The sequence below is a fragment of the Anser cygnoides genome, chromosome 2, assembly GCF_040182565.1.
Source record: "Anser cygnoides isolate HZ-2024a breed goose chromosome 2, Taihu_goose_T2T_genome, whole genome shotgun sequence".
In the NCBI taxonomy this organism is placed as follows: domain Eukaryota; kingdom Metazoa; phylum Chordata; class Aves; order Anseriformes; family Anatidae; genus Anser; species Anser cygnoides.
The window spans coordinates 127,324,045-127,342,514 of record NC_089874.1 but is presented as its reverse complement, the minus strand read 5'-3'; the positions used below and the strand labels follow the sequence as shown (position 1 = coordinate 127,342,514).

Sequence of the window (18,470 nt, the reverse complement as noted above, 5' to 3'; positions counted from 1 at the left end):
TGTTTGTTAACCTCTGGTATCACAGAAAATGTTCTCTTCCCTTTGACAGAATCCCTTGATGGGAAAGAAATTAAAGAAATGGAAAGACAGTTCCTAATGAATTGGAAAGCCTCCAAAGCTGCCAGGAAAAAAAACAGAGGAAGAATGACAAATGAACCTGCAGACTATCAACGTTTTTGTAAGCAAACTAATCACTTACTTCATGACTTTGCAATACTTTGCAATATTATAGAAACTCTAAAATAGCAGCTAACAGTAAATATGCTAGAAATGAGACTTTCACTGGTGGTAAGACCAAAACACATGAATAGAAATTGGATTTTTCCAATGTAAAATTTAATTTTAGTGCTAGTTTGTGGTTTTTTTTGGTTCACCACCGCAGCCTCCCAGAATTATGGAAAGGAGTAGCACGTATGTTTTGAATGTCTGTAAATACCCATATACCCATGATACTGCTTTCCATATCTATTAAAAAAAATAAGGGGGGGGAAGGGGGCATTCTGGAATGAATATGTATAAAATACATCAGACTTTTTAAGACTCTTTGTTGATACTAATTTCATCGGTTTATATTGCCAATCCTATGAAAGACGTTTACAAGATACATGGCTAGCAGAAATAAGTTTTAAACTTGGGAAAAAGAAATATTGGAGAAAAAAAGCTTTAAACCTAAAAGAATGGGCAGCAGGTTCCTGAAGTGGGAAAACAAATTAGCTTTGAAATGCAAACAACACCTGAAGTAAAATTTAGGATCTTTAAAAAATTGGTGGGAGGTTGTTGTTGTAATTGAGTTAACTGCAGATTAAAACACACATGATTTAACAGCATGTCTTGCCGTCTTGCAGGATCTGGAAACAGACGTTAGACTTCAAATTACTCAAAATTATCTGAATAACCATACTTATAAAATAAAATTGGTGACAGTTACACTCTAGTTTTCCCAAGATAAACTGCAATATGTAATTTGCAGGAGAGAGCACGTTCATTGTAACCACATCATCTCAAATTATTATTTCATGAAATCTCATGAAGATCAGTTCCTTTTGAAGACATGGAGTGAAAAGCACTCAGCCTGTCAGTCTGAGACCCAAGAAAGCTGCAGTCTGCTCAATGTTTGGAAGCTGTATGTGAACCACAGTGGTTCTGAAAGTAATATTCTGTCTTCTGAATATGAGGAGGTGCTGTCGTTGAAGTTACTCCCTTTGAGATAATGCTGTTCGTGTTCATGCTAGTCATTTTATGGTAACTGAAAAAGCACTGTGTGAATTCTCTCGTTGTTGTTGTTCTTTTTGTGAGACTAAAGACATTTAACTTGTAGGAATTCTGATTTAGGTAACTGTTTACTATTTATCTCCATTTCTTGGATCTGTTGGATAAAACTATTCTGCTTTACCTGATGACCTAGTGATCTGTATTATTCTTTTCATCTGCTAAGATGGGTTCACACCCATGGGGCTTATAATGCAGTGAAAGTCAGAAGGCTTTTATTTTGGTTTTTGCTTTTATAATCTCTCATCAGAGTAAATAATTATTTTACAGGCAGTAAAGCATAAATCAGTTGTATCAGTGTTAAAAGATAAAAGACTATTTTGTGTTTGCAATGTAATATTTTAATGACTGTTATTTAACTGCAATTACTTCTGGTTATTATTAGATAAGATTAAAGAGAAATGATGAGAAGTAAACTCACTTTTACAAAACTCTAACTGACTGAATATCTGCTTTAATATTAAACTTCATCAATGTTTGCAGCACTTCCTATAGTTTCATATAAACTGTTTGTTCTGTTCTCAGTTTTCAAATTTGAGGCACTGTACTCTAAGTTTTATTGTTCTGTTTAATGTAATAAGATGTATTGGAACCTGTGACCAATCCTACTGAATATTAAAATTGACCTGGAATACTGAATTCATTCTTTTTTCTTTGGTTTCTGCAGCTGGCTTTGAAACACTGTATCCTATTCTTCCCTTTTACTACAGTCCATCTCTGAAACAAAAACCAAATTTTTTAATTCTGTCCGAGATGCACGGACGAGAACCTCTGCCAAGAACCATGGAAAAAAAGTAAATCAGAGGAAAACTCAGGTATGTTCCTCAGATATCTACCTTGCAGTGCTTTTGGTGATTGCTTGTACAGTTCGTGCTGAGTCAGTTGGAAATTCATCTGAATTTTTTTTTTTTTTAATGATGTCACGTTTGTTGTCTTTGTTTTGTAAAAGACGGGATAAATAGATTTCAGCGTCTGGTTATAAATCAGCAGAGTAGGTGATGGTAATAACCTTACGCCAGTGTTACTAGTTTGTCATATAAATTTGATTGTCATCTTCAACAAAGGTAAAATAACGTAGATGTTAATTCTTGGAAGTACAGTTACTGTCAGCAACACTGGTGAAGGCTGATACCGTGCACGTAGTAAAATGCCGAAGGAGAAGCCATTGCTTTTCATTATTGTAGCTTATTTCTAATGGACATGTTCCAGTGTATTATGTACTTGATTGGTGTTTTCCTGTAGCATCAGCTTAAGACCATCAAGATAATCAAGAGAGGAAATCTGATGTCTGTGCCTTACAGACATTCAGACATTAGATGAGCTTAAACAATTTGGAGTTTAGCATATGTATTCCTTATTCAAGGAATACAAGCATCCTCGTGAGCTCTCATGCAACTGTGGGAATAAAATCTCCAAACAGGGATGTACAGTTTGGGACCTAGAGTTTTTCCAGTGTAACCTGCAGTACTAGTGTTTCTGTTTAGATCGGTACGTGGGATCTAACGCAACTTCTTCCAGACTTTTAATATTATGTATTATTAATATTAACTTTTGTTATTTATCAGCTCTACTAGCTAACAACAACAACAAAAAAATTATAAAAAAAATTAAGCAACGTTGTAGGTAAAATAAATAAATAAATTCAACTGACAGAGCCATTATTTTGTATCTAAATTATTGAACGTAGCATTTTATTTTACGTTCAAATTGTAATTTATTAGTAGGTTGGAAAATTTCATTGAGCAACATATAACAATATTTTATTCTCTATCAACTGATCACTTTCCATTCCTTTTTTTTTTGTTCTTACTGATTTCTTCTGACTAAAAATATCTGCCTTTCCTTTGAGAAGGGAGAAGGAATTACAAATCACTTTAGAATTATTGTTTTTGCTATTCATATGGCAATAGATATATTCTGTCCTAAAAAGAAACTGAACTTCACAGATGTGCCCATTCTTATTTTTTTTTTTCCTGCTGCAGAGAAGGTACGTAGCAGTGGAGGTTTCAAAACAAGAATTGCAGGAATTCAATGCTAAAATGAGCTTAATGCACTCAAGTGTTCTGTCAGCCTGCACTTCATCTTTATTAGCATTTTGTCTTTTGAGCCAGGCTGAATAAAACTAAGTTTTTCACTTACCATGTCCCTTAGTCCTAACAAAGAATGGAACATGCTTGTACAGCACCTCTGAGTTATTTTCGTCAATGAAAAAGCTTCTGCTATCTCCCTTTACATAAAGCATTCTGACTCTATTATGCTAAAAAGCTGTTCGATTGTGGAGCTTCTTTGCTTGAAAAAAAATAAAATAAAAAAAATCACCTATTAAGAAGCTGGAGTACTGTCCTGGCCATGCTGAAATTCCTTCTGACCCTAGAAAGGCAAAGATTGTGTCTTCCATGATTGGAATAAAATGTCTGTTTTTGTTTAATTTGCAAACGTAAATAAATATATAAATAGTGATATAAAAAAAGAAATATTTTTACAATTAGGCTTGAAGATTTGGCTTTGATTCACATAAAGATTGTAAGGACCCACAGTCAGATGACATGCATTTATTATTTTCAAAACCTAGTGTTATAAACAGGACTTCTATCTTGGATGCTAAAGGTTGCTGTACGTCACAAGTCCATGTGTAATCACTGACCTTAAGACATATTTCAGTCTTGTTACTAGTGGAATTCCATGGAAACTGAAGAGTCTAGGGAACTAGTGAAAGGTTTGCGAATTCTTTAAAATATTTAGGGAAAAAAGAGTCAAGTCAAAATACAAGAATATTCTTTCTCAGAGTGTATGCAGATATGAAGTAATCACAAATCACGGTATTCCCTAGTCAGATCCAGTAATCAGTGACATGCATAAACGTGTCCACATGTAAAGCAAAGGCAATTTTGTCAAACTGAACAAATGCTTACATTGTTTAATTGAAATTCAGTATCAGAGCAAAGAAATCAGTGAATTTTAATCCTACCCTCTGTGTTAGTCAAATAAATTATTTCAACAGATGTTTCCTCTTTCTTTATAAAAGCTAGGTGATGTTTGACCCTTGGCAACTGAAAAACAGGCATTAAATACCTTTCTAACCTACATCTAAGATCCACTGAGGATTACATAGAGCTTGAACAATGAAAAAAGCCAGTTATTACTGGATTACTGAAATGTGTCATTAATCTTTCTTTTTTTGATGATATAAAAACAATAGCAATTTCATATTGGATTTTAGAAGTTAGTTTTGAACACTTAGAGATATTGGCAGGAAGTAATTAAAAGAAAACAAATAACTATTTTAAAGATACCTAATACCTTCCAATGGGAAACGCTGTTATTAATTTTCCCTGAGTAGAGAAGTTGTTGAAATTCTGATGTTGTAAGCTTAAACTGTAACCAGCAGTTTCTGCCCACACTTCCATGTTCATTAAGTTAAATATTGTAATAGGTTTGCAATTCAGAATTTGGTGGGAAAGTCACCTTTTGTCTCTCCAGTGTATGGTATGTAATTGGAAATATGCTAATATATTCAAATGATATATTCAGCATATAACACCTCCCCTGGATTGTGCCAACTACATATAAGCCACACTCCGAGCCACCATGTACATACCATATAGTTCAAGTTCTAGTTCAAAGGGGAGGAACTTTGTAGGTGGCAGTGTTAGTTCTCTTTCTCCATAATTCTACATCTTCTTAGCTCTCAGGCGGGTGCTCTTATCACTGTTTTATTTATTTATTTTATTTATTATACATTTATAAATGCCTAGAGGTGATTTGTGTGACCTGAAATCTATACAGAGTCAATTACACGTATAGCCAATAACAGGTAAGAACGTGCATGTTCTACGTGTGTACTGGGCTTTAGTTTATATAAACCTAACTGGCAATATAATAAATAGAATTGTTAAGGTCTATTTTATCAAAGTTTTTGGGGGGAGGGCTGGTACCGAGATTATAATGTTCATGTACCCGAAGAATAACTTCCAAACATACATTTATTTCATATTACAGAGTATAGTTCTCTTATCTGGGGGAGGGAAGGGAACGATACCTCCAGCAACCTTAAATATCATTCTCTTACTGAATATCAATTTCAGCAAACGTCTGAACACTCAAAAATAAAGAATATCTTCAGCTTTGGCTTCAGAAAAAAAGGGGAAATACAGAGTTAAGATAAAAATAAGTGAAATTTTAGCTCTGCATCCTAGAGCTGCATTTAGCCACTGAATTGCCTGCAAGCACTCCAACCCTATTCAGAATTAGGTGCGTTAAATATTTGGCAATTGCAGCTGAAGCACTTTGGCAGAGCTGAGAGCATGTTTTCAACAGGCCTGGAGTGCCTTTTGCAGCAGCTACATCCCATCTCACTGCCTTTCCTTGGTGGTGGTGTTGAAGGAAAAATGTAAACATCTTCTTAGTGAGGTCTAGAAAGTATCAATCAGCAATTAATTATGAGGGCTGGGGAAGAGAAATGTGAGGAATTTTCTTGCCATTGATGAGATGTGAGAGCCATGAGATGGGATGTGAGAGGAGTCAGCACAATGCTAGGTAAGTTGAAGTTAAAAGAGGAAGAGGTGAAGTTCTGAAATGTGCTGCTGAGGCAGAACTATTTGAATGGAGAGCAGGTATACATAGATTCTGGTTCCTATGGTTCCTGCAAGGTTTTAGGGGGCAATTCAGTCAACTTAGTGGTTGCTTGCCCTTTTCTGGAGGATGTGTAGTATCTGAAAAGGTAAGTGTAAGTGCATTTGTAGAACCAAAATTAATGTTACAGTATTGCATACCTTCGTGGTAGTTTCTATATCCATGTTTACGGTTTGGCATAGTAATTCCTAATATGTTTAGAAGGCAAAAGATAACTATATCAATAAAAACATGCAAAATTTTATAAAATGCCATTATCTTCTGCCTAAACTTAAACTTCAGCAGAGGTAATTCCAAAAAAGCAGTTTTCATATATGCCAAACCTGCAGTACCTAGCACTGCCACATCATTCCGCATCACAGAGATAAAAGGCTTTCCCTTTTTGGCCATGAGTTCTGCTGCTTGCCTGGAGGCTACTGATTTGGAAATTGCCATTCTTTCCTATGCCTGTGCTCCCCCACTGTGCTCCCTGTGCTGCTGGCTGTGCCCAGAACTGGGAAAGAGGAAAACGATCCTTACAGTACAGAACACTTCATGCAGTAGCAGAACACGCAGTGATAGACGCACTGAGCCTTTGAAAAGAACAAATCCGTTCTCCAACAGCTGAGAGAGAGTGCGCATCTCCTGAGGAGCCGATTGCCAGCTGGACCGCGCACACCTCTCCTTGTCTGGCAGCCCCGATATCGTACACGCACGTTGGTGTCGGGAGGGGTGTGCCTGCTGCTCGGCACGCTGGCAGGAGCACAGTTCCTTGCATTCACCTGCCGCCTCTCGCAGGAGGTGCGTTACCCCCAGGCCTCAGAAGACCAAATGGCACACGCAGCTTGTCAGGCAGCAGTAGGTCCAAAAAGGCAACCATTGTGCCCTCATCCAGCAACACGAGACGCTACGTTTTGGAGGACAGCATTACAACCACAAGCCGCTTGGTTCTAGGTATACCCCCTCAAAGTCACTTAGTAACAGGTATACCTCCTCGAATTCACCTCCAGATGGGTAAACCTGGCTTGGACTTTAACCACAGGGAAAGAAGAAAAAAATCTTAGCCCTCTTCTAAATGGTGTTTGAGTAGTGCTAACTACTGCTGTTCCCACGGGCTGCTCTCTGTCTCTTCATGTGCAGTATTCAGAAGTCTAAAGGGCCCTGAAGAACAGCGCCAGCTGATTCGGGTTTTAACCCTCTGTGATCAGTCTGCAGGGATCTGTAAAACACACGCACAGCTTAGCAAACACTGCTATTTACAGATTTTGATCCAACATGCATGAAGTGTATGCAAACCTAGGGTGGAGGCCACATGACAAAAATATCTCTAAAAAACTTCAAAATTTCCTATTTTTCTTATATGTCACATCAAAAATAGTACAAGGTTTATGTTAATTTAATGCCATGTATTTCTTAACATACACGGGTATAAAGCACTAGATAGGACTGCCTGTTATACAGCTATAAAAGCCACACAATCCCACAGTTCTGACATTGGGGCAAAAGGAAAAAAACCCACAGCAAGTAAATGGAGTCGGTGTTCAAGATGTGCCCATTGATTTTTCAGGATGAGGACTCAGATGTATGATCTGTCAGCATGGGAAGGTCTGTGTTGTGTTGTGGTTTAACCCCGCAGGCAGCCCCGTGCCACCCAGCTGCTCACTCACTTCCCCGGTGGGATATGGCAGAGAGTGGGGAAGGTAAAAGTGCGAGAACTCGTGGGATGAGACAAGCCAGTTCAATAGGCAAAGCAAAAGCTTCACACGCAAGCAAAGCCGAGCCAGGAATCCATTCGCTGCTTCCCATCGGCAGGCAGGTGTTCAGCCACGTCCAGGAGAGCAGGGCTCAGCACATGCAATGGTTTCTTGGGGAGACAAACGCCATCACTCCCCGTGTCCCCCCCTTCCTTCTTCTTTACCCCAGCTTTTATTGCTGAACGTCACACCACACGGTATGGGACATCCCTTTGGTCATTGTCGTCGCTGTAACCAATACATTCTGCTTTGACTGGAAAAATCAAACAAACAAAAAAAACCCTGTTTTTATTTTGTTAAGTCACCTGGCCTTGAAGGATTCTAGGGTTCACTGCTAAAAAAAGATGTATTTGAATCTCTCTTGATCTCAAATAACACTGTAACCAGAGACTCCAGAAATAACTGTATCTTTCTGTTCTCTTAATTCTGAGCAGAATTAATTGCTGCATCGAAACCAAGACAAATCAGAGCCAGCTGTGAAATGATTCATACAATAGACTAATATTTTAATTCAGAAAGAGATTTGGAACAATAAGATCTTTCTTTCTCAGAGAGTTAATATACTACAGTATCATATTCATCACTGATTACATGTCCAGTAACGTTGGGTATAATCAGTTACACAGAGTTTGTAGTAAAATGTTTTGGAAAAAAAGACCGAGTCTTATCTGATTTCATTTATATGAGAAATTGCTTTGACTATTAGTAAGATTTTATTTCTTGTGGAACTTGAAAATTAACAGTATTTGGTACGGATTTATGTGGCCAAAATTGTTAACTATCACCACTTTGTGTGCGTGTGGAAAAAGCTGATCGATTTTGTATTAAGGGTGCGTGTAATATCCCAGATCAGCAAACAATGCCAATTCAGATTCGTCTGCCCTCAAGTTTGGGATTGAAAAATAAAAGAGCTTTCACTGCATCACCTGATATCCTCACCACAGGTAAAGACCAAGCATACTTGGTTCATTTTTCATCTGCAGCTTTTGGTAACGCTGATTATAAACTTTGTAGAAAGTTTGTTGCGTGGTCCTGAGACATGTTGATAAAGACAGGAGCTGTAGTGGCTTTGGTGTGGATCTGGCATGAACATCTCATCTGTCTTCTCTGATCTCTCTCATGTAGGTTGAGGAGGAACCTAAAGCAATGGCAAAACTCAGCTGAATTCTAAAAGCCAGAAGTTACAGGATGCAAGGAGTTGGCCATTATTGGATTTTTTTCCTTTTTTTTTCTTTTTCTCCTCAGAACTTAAAAAGAAAGGTGTTGGCATCTCTTTGGATATGTAATTTGTGTCTTTGTAATCTTTTAACCAGACAAGATGAAGTTGAACTTAACACTGCCTTTTAAGACCATTCCACAATACAAGTTGTCTGCCCATTTATTTAGAAGCAATGTTTTATATTATAAGCATGTAAAAATATTAGCACTTGGTTGGCTAAACCAGTTGCATTTTCCTTAAACTTCCTCAAAAAAGGAGTTTTTTTTAGCTAGTGTCTTACCTGGTTTGTGACCTCAGTAAGGTCACAAGGCTGGTTCTTTCCGTGTAGGATACTCTTAATAATTATGCAGAGGCATGCTAATGGTCTCATACCTCAAGAAGAAAGGAGCACATGATTTTTGAGAACATCTGCAGAAGATCTGTAAAATATAATTTCCACCACTTTAATTTTTCCACTTTCTGGTAAATGATGTGGAGTAGTTTGGAAAGAAGGCTCAACATTAATGATACCCGTACTGATGAATTTGGAGGTTGGGAATATTACAAATGAATTTGACTTTGAATTCTGCTTTAAGTAGCTGGGACTTGAGTTTGGCTGCTTCGCACTAGTTTGAGTAATTAAATGAAAGCTCAAGATATAGGAAAATCCAGATGTACAGATACGGAAAGCATAGGCTGTAAATGGCCCCTGGAATGAAATCTTTCCTAACAGAGTTTCTCTGTATGAATGTCAGCTCAACATCTCATGCTTGAGACCCTCTCTGAAATAAGAAAGGAAACTTTCCCCCATGAAGAAATCAGGATCTGTCTTTTTGCATTCAATATTTGGTGTATTGTTATCATTTATATTTTATTGCCCTTTAGTAAATGTAAATCAAATAAATTTAACTCTTGTATTCACTCTCCCTCCTAAGTAACAAAATATTTATCGTCGTCTGAAAAGAAGCAGATTTCCAAAACTCAGGTAGTAAATGGGTGGTACTATAACTCTGAGGAACGGTTTGCTTCTGCTAAAGCTAGCCAGTGATTTAGCATCAGAGTAAGAAAATAAAAAACAATGAATAAAGATCTGATGTGTAACTGTCATTATTACTCCATTACTGAAATTAGTATTAAGAGCATATGATACTTCTATTTTTAGCTGTCATCATCTGTGATATTCAGGTCAAGCAAGACAGAATTTTAAAAGTTGCTTCTTGTTAAGACAATTCCCAAAGACGAGTGCTAGTACCTGCGGTGAACGTGTTTGAAATGACAGCTGCTGGATCCCTGCCCCAGTGCGCAGCATCAGAAAGTCACCTCCTGGCCTCGAGGGCGTGATGCTGTCTGGGGAAGCCTTTCCATCCTTACGTTTACATCTCCTTCTGCCTTGCAAGGTACCCATTTAAAACTTTTAATGGATTTACAGTATTTCTCAGGGTGGGTTTTGCCCTGTACATGATCTAGAGCGGGACTTAATTTTCATAGGTTCTGAGTGGTTTTGGCTTTCCCTTTAAGATTTTCGTTCATTACACATTACATACAATAGGTATAAGACCCACATGAACTATTCCCTGTACAGCACAGGCTGCGGGGTTTCACACAGAGATTCCCTCAGCCCAGCAACTCCCGTCTGGCTACAGCAAACCCCTTTCAAAGCCGTCCACCAGTGAAATCGCAAAATGGGTCTCAGTCTCTTTGAATCTAATCTCTCTCTCACTTTCTGTATTCCGTAATAGTTGGCCACGTCCCAACTGCTTACGTGCGTGCTTATTCCCATTCGTAGGCTTGCCCTAAACCCCTGCATTTTAAGCCTGCAATTCCCCATGAGTGCAATCAGTCACGCTGTCATTACACGCATAAATATTCACGCTTCTCCAGCCCCAGCAAGGCCAGCCCTTACCCTGCTCGCTGCCCACGCAGCTCGCCCTCCTCACAGCGCTCCTCACCTGGCTGCTAGCGAAGAGACAAGTTTGAGCCAGGTTTCCTCTGGTTCTCATCTCATTTCTTAGATTGAGAAGGGCTGAGCTGATGGAGAGCCCCTCAAACTGGCCACCTCTCTCGTGAGCTGCAATGGAATAGCTTTGAAGTAATTCCTCAAATAGGTGTGGCTATGAAATGGAATTATGGTGGCATCTCAGTTCTTCTGTCTTAAAAAAAAACAACTTAATATTATGCTCTAACATGTACGTATACACACACACAAGAATGGAGCCGTTCCAACACACATTTTAGATGTATTTTAAAATTATTACTGAGGGAAAGGGATGCCTGCTTGTTGGGGGAGCTGGGAGAATGGCATGCTGAACTCACTTAAGCTTCCATTTTGCAGCGTGCCTCTGAATTTTGGGGGAATTTTACATACTTGTGTTCATGGCTATGGACAGGAAAATGTAGAGGGAGGACAACTGTAGAGGGGTATAAGATATACCCCTCTTATAAGACATAAGAGGGGTATAAGACATAGCACATAAGATATAAGAGGGGTATAAGATATAGCACATTTCAGATGTTTTGGTTGTTTTAGGGTTGTTAACGAAAATGTTCACAAAAAAACCATTGCCATTTAAAAAGGAATTTTGATCAAGACTGTTTTTGGAGGTTAAACTAAGTTGGTCTGTGAATTTAGAAGGAGAGATGAAATTGAAAATTTTTGTCCTATCTTGTCAGTTTTAAAATCTTTCTGACAACATACAGGAGAGGCACGGATGGGTGTTACTATTCCAGCATCAAGAAGCCACCTTTGTTAGTAATTTAGAAAATAGAATAAAAAGTACTTTGCTACACTGTACTAGGACACATCTGATGTAACTGCAGAATCCCGTAGTCAGTAGTACCGATAGTCAGGCTTCGCCTTATCAGCAGACAAGCGTACTTTTTAAATCCTTATCCCAGAAATGGGAAGGGGTGATGGAACAGACTGGAGAGAAAGACCAGGCGCGCTCACGCAGAGGCGCAGGTGTAACACCAGAGAGTGATTTATGGGAAGGGAGCAAAGTGTACCTGGAAAAACAAGGCACTGTCTCCGTTTCGTACCTAAATCACACGTGAAATATGGCTCTTCTGCGCGCCTCAGAAGTGAAATACAGCGCAGAGGTACGGCGGCACAGCCTCGTTTCTCTGCCAGAGAAGAAGAAACAGCTGCAGCAGGGCTGGAAAACTCAAAGAGTGGGTTGAGGCAAAGCAAAAAATCACCCGAATCTGTGGGCCCAGAGCCCCCCACGCTCCACCTTGGCCCGGGCGTGAGGCGAGGCCGGCCCCGGCCCCGGGCGGCCCGTGAGGGGCGAGCCCCGCCCGGCGAGGGGCGGTCGCTGCCCGGGGCCCGGTGGAGCTCCGCGGGGTGGAGGGGGGGCTGAGGTGCCTTAAAAGCCAAACCTCCCCTCACAAAATCCGAAAGGGAGCGAGGTGGGGATTTGTCGCTGCCCGGAGGGTTTTTATTTGCCTCAGTTGTCAGCCGCGGAACCTGGTCCCGCAAGGTTTCGGGCTGAGGAGGGGTGCGGGTCCCGCTCCGTGGAGCAGAAGCACGGGTGTGCGTCCCCTCGGGTGCTCCCCGGCCCTTGGGTGTTGCTGCAGCTACCTGAGGGGCACCTCCTGTGCCCACAGCTGAGTTTTGGCTTCTTTCTCCTCAGGCCCGGGGCTCCATCCCGTGTAGATGTGAAGCTGCTGCAAGGAAAGCTCCAGCTTCGGAGGGACGCGCGAGGAGATGCGGTTTTTAGGTACATGCTTTTCTGTGTTCTGCATGTCACGTGCATTATAGTTGTAAATTTGGTTACGCACCAACACGGCGAAATCAAAATTGCATGCAAACCTGCCTTAAGCCTGCATTTCGGTATTGCTGACCCAATGTGTCTGTGTCCTTGTGCAACTCGGACTTTTCCAGTAATTCCAGTAACTTCTTTGCTTCAGAGGGATTCAATGGGATGGCAAACGAAATCTTGTTGATGAAACCAGCAGTAACACAGACTTCTGCTTTTGTCCGTGACTATATTGACTTGGCAGTGGTAAAGGAGATGATGTTTTTGCCACTAAAATGCACGCAGAACCAACTGTGACTGAGAGGGAAAAATACCAAGAAAGAATACGCTATCACCTTCTTTTAAGTTTAAATTAAAGGAAATAGACAATTTAAGGACTGCTTTTTTTTTTTTTTGCCCTCATTCAAGACAAGCTCATGTAGACTTGCATGAGTTTTATTTCATATAGATAATAATTACCACAGTCTTTGTCTGGGTTCCTTGTCTTTCTTGAAACACTTCGCAAAGTCAAGGTCTAATTTTGGTAAACTTAAATCTTCACATTTTAGACATTCATGTGTATCAATTTTATTTATTTCTTTTAAAATTACATTGTCTCTGGCTGCTTTAAAAACTTGTTCTTGTCCTTGCTGTCTACCCAGGACACCACGGAAACAGCAGCTCTCCAACAGGGGAAAGCCAGGAGCTGCCTGAGGGATTCGGAAGGCTTGCCTGAAGAAGAACAACTGCCTCAGGTATTATTCTAGCGCCGGAGTGCTGCGCTTCGGGGAGGAATGATGGAATCGCGTATTACAGGGGAACTGAATGAACTCCTTAAGGAGCTTGAGTGGTATTACAGGTAGAGCTGACAGTCTTTTGGAAGTTGGGAAAGACTTTTCGGCACTTATTTCCGGCTTTGCTCAAAGGTTTTCTGCCATTGTTTTCAAAGGATTCTTTTGCCCCCCAATGGCCAAAATACAGTTTGCAAGACTTTAGGTTTGACAAGCGCAGAAAATCTTGCGTAATGTTAGGTGTGCAAGGACATGTGAACGCCGTTCCTGATCCTTTAGACTCATGGACCAAATTTCACCCCTCTAAAACACAGGTGCTGCATTCTGTGGCTCCATTTCCATTTGCATTGGCAAATAACATTTTTCTTTCTGCAGTTAATGGAGCCCCAATCACCTGCTAGACCATTGACAGAAAATATACAGTCTCACACTGCAAATTATACAAGTGATGTATTAAAAAAAAAATCACAGCCTAATTTTACTTGGTTGTAAATGGGAACCACTGTGGCAGCACTGGTTTTTCTCAGAAAAGCCATATGATCTGTGGAGTAAGAGTGACTGACAGAAAGAGCTTGGTGTAATAATACTACTTAAACTTTTTAAGGGCTAATATTAATATTAAGGGTTATGGGCTTATGTTTAAGGGTTTAAGTCTGATTCTGTGCCTGTGTGTGGCATCAAATGGACTGTTTTATGAACAGTGAGCCAAAAAGAAATTCATACACCTGCCTGTAGGCACCCCCAGTCATCCTAGAGCTGGCAGCGCTCGGGTTTCTGATGATTGTTATTTCTGGAAGGCATTCACTTCAGCACGGTGAGGTCGACTTAGTGCCACTCCGTGCTTTTTCTCCTCCGGGCAGGGAGAGAGCTGTGTTTAGCTAATTATTTTGTTGTGCATACACACAGAACCCGTGTCTATTTGCAAAGATGAGGTTAAAGAAGGGTGCCCCGTGCCCAGGGGGAGCACCGGTGGCAGCTGCATGGGGCTGAGGCTGGGGATGGCGAGGAGCCGCAATTCTGCCCCGGTGCCGAGGTCCAGAGCACTGAGGGGAGCCCACGGCCGGCAGAACCCTGGCTTTACGGCCACTCTTGCTGCTTACAGGATCCTCCCGCCGGCGAAGCTGCCCATGGACTGTAGGCACTTAGCTGAGAGCAACAAGGAGACCTCCAGCCCCAGCTCGGAGCCCGAGGCCCCGCCGCCCTCCGCGGGGCAGCGAGCCGGGGCGGCCCCCGGGCGACCCGCGGCTGCCAACGCGGCGCGGGAGCGCAGCCGGGTGCAGACCCTGCGCCAGGCCTTCCTGGAGCTGCAGAAGACGCTGCCCTCCGTGCCGCCCGACACCAAGCTCTCCAAGCTGGACGTGCTCCTCCTGGCCACCACCTACATCGCGCACCTCACGCGCAGCCTGCAGGATGAGGAGGAGGCGCCGGGAGAGGGCTTGGGGGCCCTGCGAGGGGACGGGTACCTCCACCCAGTCAAGGTAGGACGGCTGAGGAGCAGCCTTCCCCCAGTGAGGAGGTTAATTGGTGTTAAAATACTGAGATGAAGCTAAAGATTTCAAGCTGATTTACTTTGCTAGAATTCACACGCAAAAAAGACTGCCTTAGCTGAGTACGCCCGAGTGGTATGACCGCGTACCTAGGTGCCAAGGGCCCGGTGGAAATACCCTGGAGCATTTCTCTTCCAGCTTCAGGGACTTCGCACAAAAATGTCAAATATAGTCAAAGCCCAAACGTGGTGGGACCCCATCCCTTGCAGGTGAAGGAGGGGGCAGCAGCGGAGGAGTGCCAGTATCCTCTTAGTGCCCATGTGGAGGCCTGGGAGACCCTCACCAAACCCATCAGAAGCCACCGTAGGGCCACCAGGGTGGTGAGATGTGCCCCAGCAGTGATCCCAGCCATGGCAGCATCTGCAGGCCTGTGTTGTGTCTCCTGCTGAGGCAGCCAAGATACAAAATGTGACATTAATTACTGGCCATGAGTTAATTCCTTCTGTGAAGGTGTTTTTCTGATGCATTTACTTCATCTCGCATGTGCCGCTATTTCCCTTGCCCCAATCAAAAAAAAAAAAGTCCTGGAGATGCAGAGAGGGCATGAAAGGGGATCTGCGGTTAACGAGTACCTGGGGATGGAAACTGTGTCCAAATCCATTGCGCAGTGACCAATGCGACTCTGAAATACCATGAGGTGTTTTCTTTGGCTCCGATCTCAGGGAGTGAGTTAGAGCGCTGCTGGTCTTTTTTTAGGAGGCTAATGAATTCAGAATGATTTAATTAAGATTAATTTGTGAAGTAATTTCTAATTCCTATAAAGTGACTAATTCACAGAGAGCTCCTTGTTCACAGTGTTGGTCGCTGTAAGAAGCGTGACATGAATGTAGGCTTCCTAGGCAATTCAAATGATTAGCAGACTCATTAGGGAAGCAAAACCTTTACATAAATCAGAAGATGGCAATAATTTACGAAAAAAAAAAACATTGTGATGTATTTCAAAATAAGTTCTCACTGGCTTCAGTGAGTTCTCTTGGCCAGGGTAAGGGGACACGGGTCTCTCACGGCTCTTTTCAACAGCTGCCGACTACTGCTGGCACTAAAAATAGTTATTAAAGCAGTTAAATTATCCAGCTGCGCGTTTCCCAGGCTACTGGAATACAGCAACAGTCGATTCATTTAGAAATTAGTTTTGATAATCCTATTTATGTGTCACTTACCTGTAGTTAGTTTTGCTAAAGATCCTACCAGTCTGACCAAACTTTCTAAAATTCTGGGTAGTAAATTAATTTTTAGTTGGAGCTGGGATGAAGGTGTCACAGATAAATCACAGTACGTGCTTCAAAAAAATCAAAGGGCAGGATATGAGAGTGCCAGTGCAGGTAAGGACTGTGACCAGACTTATATCAAGCAGACTAAATATAAAGTGTTAACTAACATATGCAGGTACGGTTTTGTGTACACCAAACAAGAAACGCGTTTAATGACTTTAAGCCAGGTAAAGTCTCAGATGCCTTATTAGTGATGAATTCATAAAGCAAAGCTTGAAATAAAAATACCGAATGAGATCCTACGGTCTTTACAATGTGAGAATGTTCTGCTTCTTTGTGTCTTTAAATAGAAGGTTTGGGATTTAACTGTGTTTCTAATGATTTGACATGTCCCTCTTTGTTACCCAGAGTAAAACTGCCAGCCATTTCCCAAAAGTGTCTTTTTTAAAAAAAAAAAAAAAAATAGTAGTACTTAGAAGAGCAGGCTGGCTGTTTCAGGTATCTTTGCATCACATGTGTGTGACCCGTTATCTTTTCAAACATCCAGCTCCAGTAGTCAACACAGCGTATCGAGCTCGAGCTGAGCCCTTCCCATCCAGCAGAAGGGCACACACCTGAAGTAACACCGACTGCACGGTGATTTCCAGGGCTGCTGAGAAGTGTGAGCGGCAAGAATAAACCTTGCCTGTATTACGCGGGCAGGCTGGCACGAGTTGGTGTATGCACACGGGCTGCAAGCGGTGCAAACACTGGGCTACCCCAGCGGTGACCCTGTCACCACCAACGGGAGTGCTTTGGTTCGTCTCACTAGCAGAGCAGTGAGAGTAAGGCACCATACAAATCCTGGCGCGATGCCTCACCAGCTTGACTTACAACTGTTTGTTGGTTCGTGAGGATTTCAGGAACTGTACCTCACTGTTCACTCCCATAGAAAGTACCAAAGCTGCAATTCCATTGCTCAGGTCCTAGTAACATTTTCCGGTAAGTGGAAAAAATACCACCTCTTTGTCAATAGGCAAACTGTTGCTGTGAATAGCAACAGATTCCTGTTTTCTGGTATCATGATTCCATCAGTGTTTAAAGCTTTGCTCAGAATTGCGTTCAGACTGCAAAGGTCATAAGTATTTCAGCACTGTGCTTGTCTCTTGTCTTGCAGAAATGGCCAATGCGTTCCAGGTTGTACATTGGAGCTACGGGACAGTTTTTGAATCACTCAGCACAAGGAGAAAGTGCAAACCAAGGAGAAACTTCAACAAATCCACAAAACTAATCTCCTTTTTCATTAAAAAAAGTTATTTATTACACCATATATATATATATTTAAGTTAAAAAAAAAATCACATCTACAGGCTATAATTCCTGAAGTACTGTTTGTGGATCAGAAGGACTTGATTCTGAAATGTAATTAATACCTCAGTAACTTAATGTGGCTTATCATTGGTTTCTGTCAGAGAGGATGTTGCTGGTATCTGAGCTGGGGGAACAGGAGAAGGCAGTAGCTGGCAGCACCAACACACAGCACAGCAACAGAGGCAATAGTGCTAACAACAGGTATTCTCATCTACTCCAGTACAGGAAGTTAACAGGTACACTGCAGAAAAAAGGGGGAGAAGGGGAAATGTGATATTGGCTAAGTATAGTGCAATACAAGATCTGAAAAGAAAATGGCCAACAAGTCTGGAAATAGCAGTGAAAATACTGTGTGCACTTTCTTCACCCCATGAAGCCAATGGCAAAAATCCCACAGACAGCAGTCAGGACAGGGCTTTGTCCCTCAGATAGTCATGTGTATGTAGTTATACTTTGAAAATGTAGGTGCATGTTCACTTCAAGTAAAAATGTGAAGAAAAATATTTTTCACATACAGCAAACACAAACTGCTCTGCAGATTAAATGTAGTTACATAAATTAAGTACTGCCTGTATCAATCCATATATTTGTGTTGTGTGTGGCAGGGTTTAAAATGTGTTTTAAGTGTTACCCCAGTACTATTACTTGCGTGTTCAAGACATCAAGATTCATTTATCTTGTCTTTTTTTGTGGGGTTCACACATTCAAGTAAATGAGCTCTAAGAGTTGGCTTGTTCATGGCACATTTTTCACTTAAACATCTTCTATATTTAGGCAAGAAAAATTGAAATGAAATGCACCAATACTGCCTAATGTATCTGTTCTGTTAAACACTGTACTTTTCATATCATTTATTGTTATTGTTAAGGTAAATATTAAATATTATTCACTGGACATTATTTATTGAGTTACAAAATCTGTATCACTTCAGTTTCTCATTGCATAGGACCAGTAGTTTCTAATAATAACATTCTACATTTATAGTAACTTTTCTGAAGACCACTT

General features: G+C 41.2%; 2 protein-coding genes across 7 annotated transcripts in view; both read left to right on the top strand.

The window, feature by feature from the left end:
• Nucleotides 1-13,272, top strand: part of PPP1R42 (protein phosphatase 1 regulatory subunit 42) — a 25,451-nt gene extending 12,179 nt beyond the window's left edge. The window contains exons 7-12 of one of the 6 annotated variants that reach the window (XR_010829709.1): nt 50-178; nt 1,937-2,084; nt 8,760-8,894; nt 9,995-10,229; nt 12,462-12,548; nt 13,229-13,272. Coding sequence is in view for 3 of the 6 variants with exons in the window: in XM_013172503.3 (XP_013027957.2) it covers nt 50-178; nt 1,937-2,067 (260 nt within the window). In the remaining 3 variants the exon portion in view is untranslated. The other 5 variants (XM_013172503.3, XR_010829710.1, XR_010829711.1 and 2 more) reach the window with 5 other exon arrangements.
• TCF24 (transcription factor 24) lies at nt 12,502-18,470 on the top strand. Its single transcript, XM_066993048.1, has 4 exons — nt 12,502-12,548; nt 13,229-13,321; nt 14,460-14,835; nt 17,272-18,470. The coding sequence occupies exons 3-4, from the start codon at nt 14,485-14,487 to the stop codon at nt 17,383-17,385; spliced, it is 465 nt and encodes a 154-aa protein (XP_066849149.1). The 5' UTR covers nt 12,502-12,548; nt 13,229-13,321; nt 14,460-14,484; the 3' UTR covers nt 17,386-18,470.